Raw genomic sequence first — 6044 nt, 5'->3', positions numbered from 1 at the left:
CACACACACACACACACACACACACACACACACACACACACAATGACAAAGTGACATCTCTCCATCCAACAACAGCCTATCTCAACACACACACTCATGAAACGCCGCTCTTTCCCGCTCCTCTGCGGCGTTTTTCTCCTCGAGCCACACATCGGAGCTGGTCGGCTTCATCAAACATGCAGGTAAAAAAAAAAAATAAAAAAATAAAAACCAGAGTTCCACTGAGGACTGACCTCCCAGTCTAACGAGTCCCACTCCTCGGTAAACATCCGGAGGATTTCTCTTCATTCCAGGAGGAAAACGGAACGAGCCGCAGAAGGAGAAGCGGCGCAGCGGCTCCGTCAGGGAGCAGCCGGGCGGTGCGCTGCCACGACTGCACTGCTGCTGCTGCTGCTGCTGCTGCTGCTGCTCCTCCACGAGCCGCCGTCTGAGGAGGGAAGCATCTCTCACAGGATGGGCTCAGACTCACAGTCCAGCAGCTTTTCCTCTTCTTTTTTTTTTTGAGTAGCAACCAATTAGCGCAGCAGTTGCGCTCCTGACAGGCGCTCCTTCTCCTGCAGATGATGTTTGGAGAAGGACGGTGTGCTATTATTAAACACACGCTCTCCTTGTTTTCCAGAACATAGACTCGTCCAGAGCTAATMTCTCCTCTGCTGAGCAACAATCAAACATGATGTGGCTCATAAAGCACGTGACTCCGTCATGGTGGGAAAAAAAAGGCACATTTGGAGACCGGGGTGGGGGTGGGGGTGGGGGGATACTCACCATTAGCACGGCAAAGTTCTTATTCTGATGGCTGCAGCGGATGGTGGTGGTGTCGCCCCCGGACTGGGTTATGTGGCAGCCCTCTGCCCTCCAGCCGCCGCGTCCATCCAGCAGGTCAAAGTCCCAGTGGGCCGCGGCGGGGTCTACGCCCGGAGCCCGGTGCCTGAGCGCGACGGTGACGGCGGCGATCCCGAGGCTGCAGCCATCTGGGAGCAAAAGCAACAGGAAACTGTTGGAAGCATGTGCGCGCAAACTCCTGCGGCGTGCACGCCACAGACAAGTGTCGGACATTTACTGCAGCCCGAGGAGGAAGTGCGTTCAAACCCTCAACCTGAGCGCATTCTGACTTCATTCAGTCGTTTCTTCACGCGCGCGCAGAAACACAACCGATGGAGTGTGACTGTGCACGCATGTTTGACACGAGCATTGACATCATACGCTGCTGCTGCTGCTGCTGTGATGATGATGAAGATGATAAAAAGCACGGGTTTCCTCTTACCTAATTTGGAGAAAGCAACCGGTGTGGACACGCTCCTGCGCTTGCCGTCGTCTGCCAGCTTGGACGAGTTCCCGGTGCAGGGGAAGAGTTTCCCATCGCGGAACGCCACGAGCTGCAGCCTGCAAGGAGCGGAGCTGTTTGCAACAGATTGCAGCGCAGAGGAGGAGACAGGCGCGCTGAGAGCAGCCGCCGGGAAATGGATGGAGGCTACGGAGTTCTGCGGATACACGAGAAAAAAATAAAGTAAATAAAGAGATGAAAATGATAAAATCCCAGAGAGTCGCTGTCGGAATTAAAACCCGAGTTCTTCCTGTGAGGAGTGGAGGAGACCAAAACAAGCTGAGGAAGGAGTCTCGTGTCTGAAGTGAAGCGCGTGAGTTTGGGTCGGCTCCCTGTCGCAGAGGTGGAATGGTTCTTACCATTTCAGCTTCAGGGCACATCAACRCTGCAGCCTGATTTAAAGAGACAACCGGTCTGACTTCAGCCTCCTTCCAACAACAATTAACCCACAAACCTGCAGAGCCCTGCCATCAGAGGCTGGGCTGTCACAGCGTGCGCGTGCACTCGCCATCTTTCTGATGAAGCCACATTCATTCTGCTCTAACTTGCTTTTTATCGCTGTAGCTACAAGCACCCCTCCCCCCTCCCCATCTGTTCCCCTCCTATAACCCCCCGGGAGATTCTCCTGAAAATCCCTCCAGAATCACATCCAGGATCCAGACTTCGGATCGGTTCTGARGGGAGTCAGTTCTGCACAAATAATCAACACCGCAGCAACTTGAGCTGATTAAAGGCCTGGCAGCTCCTGCAGGAGTGAACATCACCTGCTGCCTCTCAGGTCACCTGATGCTGAGCTGTTTCAGAATAAAGTTAGGATCAGAGTTTGTGTTGCTGCTGACTCTCAGCTGCTACCATCACATCAAATATGTAGAAAAATTATAGAGTCAGACAGTCATTAAAAATAATAAAATAATGAAATAAAATACACATTATCATCCTCCTTCACCGACAGGCAACAAAAATACAAAACACTTTTATGAGTCGTTCCAAAACATTTATCTTACAATCCACAGAAAACTCTCATCAGATACAGATTTTACTGATAATCCTTAAACACAAACAGAATCAACCGTCAGCATCATCATTTGTCACTTTTATTTTATTTGTGAAGATGATCCCATCAGGATGTGTCCCACCTCTCATCAACACAAACGATCAAATGGATGGAGGTTTCTTTGGTGTATAGGTCTGCAATGCGATGCGATGAGATAAGATACGATAAGCTACGACACGATAAGACAAGACAAGATAAGCTAAGCTAAGCTAAGCTAAGCTACGATACGATACGATACGACAAGATAGACCTTAGTTGTCATTGTACAGAGCACAATGAAACTACAGTTCACCCATTCAGAAGAAGACAGAACGTAACAAACTCCCCTCCAGTAACGGATAAGCAGGATGACAGGGTTCAGGAGGAGATCAGGTCAGGAACATGCATTAAGATGCTTTTTAAAAACCCAATCAGTTTGATGTAGAAACAGATAAAGGTTGTGGGAAAAGAAATGCGATCACAGAAATGTTGGAAAGTTAGTGACATCATCACACTGTTACCTGAACATTCTGTGACAAAAACTCCCAAAATTTAGACGTACAGCTCCAAAGCGGACTGCTTTTTACCACCTGTTTGTGACAGTTTTAACAGTTTGATTTTGTAAATTTTCTCCACACTGTATGATGAGCTGCTGCCAAAAATCAGAGAGCACTATTCCCAACAGAGCCACACATTCTGATGTATTTTATGGGATTTTTTAAAGTTATGTGAAGAGTAGTGACTGAAATATTGAGACAGAAACAGAGCAATAATGAACAAATAACAAAAAGGATCTTATTGTCTCCTTCTTAAAGCATGCAGAATGAAATGGTGGGCTTAATGAGGACAGCATCATTAGTCCTGATGCATCTCAGTAATCCAGGTAAAAACTCAAAAAGAAAAAAATTGTATAGGTCCTCTGGACGGGTTCTTCTCTAATGAAATGTTTCGTCTCTCCTCCAAGAGACTTCTTCAGTCTGAGAGTTTCAGGCAAAGATGACAGCATCATTAGCATCATTAGGAGAGGCTTTGTGACTCCAGAGAAACACAAACAGGAAGTCCTGAACTTACTGGGTCTTTGGTGGACAAGAAACCCAACTCTGCTCTGGACTGATGAAGCTAAAAAGTCTAACTTTATGGGGAGAATGATCATTGAACCCAAAATGTTCTGTTCTTCTAATAGAATGCGGCTGATATCCAAGTCTCAGGAGGTGTCTTATTTAAGGTCAGAACTGTTGGTGACACTTGCCTCTCCATCACCATGAGAGGCAAAACTTCAGCAACAACAAGCTGCACAACTTAAGACCCCTGAACAATGACTTTGTAGACCCCTGAACGATGACTCTGTAGACAGATAATGATGACTCTGTAGACCCCCGAACGACGGATGTACACCCCTGAACAATGACTCTGTAGACCCCTGAATAATGGCTCTGTGGACCCCTGAACGATGGCTCTGTGGACCCCTGAACGATGACTCTGTAGACCCTGAACGATGGCTGTAGACCCCTGAACGATGAATCTGTAGACCCCTGAACGATGGCTCTGTGGACCCCTGAACAATGACTCTGTAGACCCTGAACGATGGCTGTAGACCCCTGAACGATGACTCTGTAGACCCCTGAACGATGGCTGTAGACCCCTGAACGATGATTCTGTAGACCCCTGAACGATAACTCTGTAGACCCCTGAAAGATAACTCTGTAGACCCCTGAACAATGACTCTGTAGACCCCTGAACAATGACTCTGTAGACCCCTGAACAATGACTCTGTAGACCCTTGAATAATGACTCTGTAGACCCCTGAACAATGACTCTGTAGACCCTTGAACAATGACTCTGTAGACCCTTGGACAATGACTCCGTAGACCCCTGAACAATGACTCTGTAGACCCCTGAACAATGACTCTGTAGACCCCTGAACAATGACTCTGTAGACCCCTGAAAGATGGATGTAGACCATGACTCTGTCTAGATGTCTCTGTCAAACTGGACATTTTAACCACTGAAGACTTCCTGCTGAACAACAATAGAAACCAGAAAGATGCAGATCTGTGGACCACATGGAGGACTGGCGGACTAAACCATTTCATCTGAGCAGTGTTGTACTCAGCAGACCTCCGTCTGGGTCAGATCTGGTTTAGTCCAGCTGATCATTGTTTAGCTTATTGCTAACTCTAGCRGGACAACATGAGGACTGAATGATGATGATGAGATTGTGATGAAGAACTGCATCTATAAACATCTCAACCTGTGAAGGAGGAACAGAGGCAGTTTGGTTTGCTATTCGTTTCTGAATCGACTCGCTCTTGAAAGATATAGATTTTCATGCAGTGTGTGTTTGAGTGTCTGTGTGTGTGTGTGTGTGTGGGGGGGGGGGTGGACGACGACAGCATCCTCGTCTTAAAATTGATGTTGCATCATTTCCTTTCTCTAAAGGCCTGTGGCTGAGCTGTGTGTCTTCCAGATGTGATGAGACGTGAGGCTGGATGACACTGAGGGGGAGTCTCCACTTTGAGCCGTAAACACAAACGTCTCCTTTTGGGAAAGATTTTTTTTTTTCAAAGAACAGAAGTTGTAAAGAGAAATCGTATCTGTCTCACTGTCCATCTCCACTCCTCCTGCATCTGCTCTCCTCTCGTATCACAGGGGTTTAGAGCCCAGAGGGTCTGCTGTAAGCCCCCTCCTGTACCTTTCTAAGAAACAATCTATGAGCAGCCTAAACAGCTACATTTCCTCCACCCTGCCATCACCAGGGACCTCTCACATCATAGTTGATTTAGCGAGTTGTTCCTAAACCATGTGACCTTTCTCCAAGCTCCTTCCTCTCTAGCAGGGCGGCATGCTGTAGCCGTAGTAACCACAATCACCAGCTCCCCGACGGCTCTCAGTCCAGCCTCGGGATCATTTCTTCTCTTCTTTTTGYCACTTATTCCTTCTCCACAGAGGGCATACGGGCGAATGCCAGCAGTCGCCTTCAATTTCAGGCTGTTCCCACTTGTCCACCTCCCTCCCTCCTCCTCCTCCACCTGTTCTCTGATGCACAGCTCAGTTTGATGGAACCACCTMGGTTCTAATATCCTGCAGGGCAAAACACAACGGTGCTGTTTGACCTGCAGCCACACAATCACAGCATCAACAACAGCTGAACTGGGTGGTGAGGGATCCTCWGTGACAGGTTTACACACAGAGGGGAAATATTCAGAACTTTTCATTAGATGAACCCTAAATAAGGATTACCCTGTGCTTTATTCTGTCATGGGAGGGATGCAGTAATTTATGTGACCCATCATAATATAAAGAGGATTAAATCAATTTTGGTCAAAATGACCTTATCACTTTTTCTGATTCTTGGCTTTAAAATATTTAAAATTTAATGTTTAAAATATTTTGATACTTCGATTGTTCATAAGTGGATCCAGAGATATGATGCAATTTGTCTCGTTGGTTACAATGATACATTAATATTTGGTCTGAATCCTAATTTTTTGTAATTTTAATAAAGATTTTTTATGTTATTTTAAAGAGGAAACATCAAATAGTATTTGAATGTTTTGGTTTCCGAGCTGAAAATATACAAAAACTTTGCTAGTTCACAGGAAATATCTCAAAATTTAAGACGTTTTTCCTCAAGATCAGGTTTTTTTGTTCACACTCTTTAAAAAATGTGCTTAAAAATTATTTCTT

The 6044-nt window shown here is 46.3% G+C and overlaps 1 protein-coding gene across 1 annotated transcript in view; it reads right to left on the bottom strand.

The window, feature by feature from the left end:
• LOC106534593 (adhesion G protein-coupled receptor A3) overlaps positions 1 to 1895 on the bottom strand; it is a gene marked incomplete at its 3' end in the record, with an annotated part of 34852 nt that extends 32957 nt beyond the window's left edge. The window contains 3 exon segments of the mRNA XM_014031283.1: positions 766 to 971; positions 1265 to 1481; positions 1684 to 1895. Of these exon segments, the coding sequence (XP_013886737.1) occupies positions 766 to 971; positions 1265 to 1481; positions 1684 to 1704 (444 nt within the window).
• Between the last annotated feature and the right edge of the window lie 4149 nt (positions 1896 to 6044).

Source organism: Austrofundulus limnaeus, unplaced genomic scaffold (genome assembly GCF_001266775.1).
Source record: "Austrofundulus limnaeus strain Quisiro unplaced genomic scaffold, Austrofundulus_limnaeus-1.0 Scaffold1216, whole genome shotgun sequence".
Taxonomy (NCBI): domain Eukaryota; kingdom Metazoa; phylum Chordata; class Actinopteri; order Cyprinodontiformes; family Rivulidae; genus Austrofundulus; species Austrofundulus limnaeus.
The sequence above is the reverse complement of the archived record's forward strand: the minus strand, read 5'-3'. Positions and strand labels throughout refer to the sequence as shown.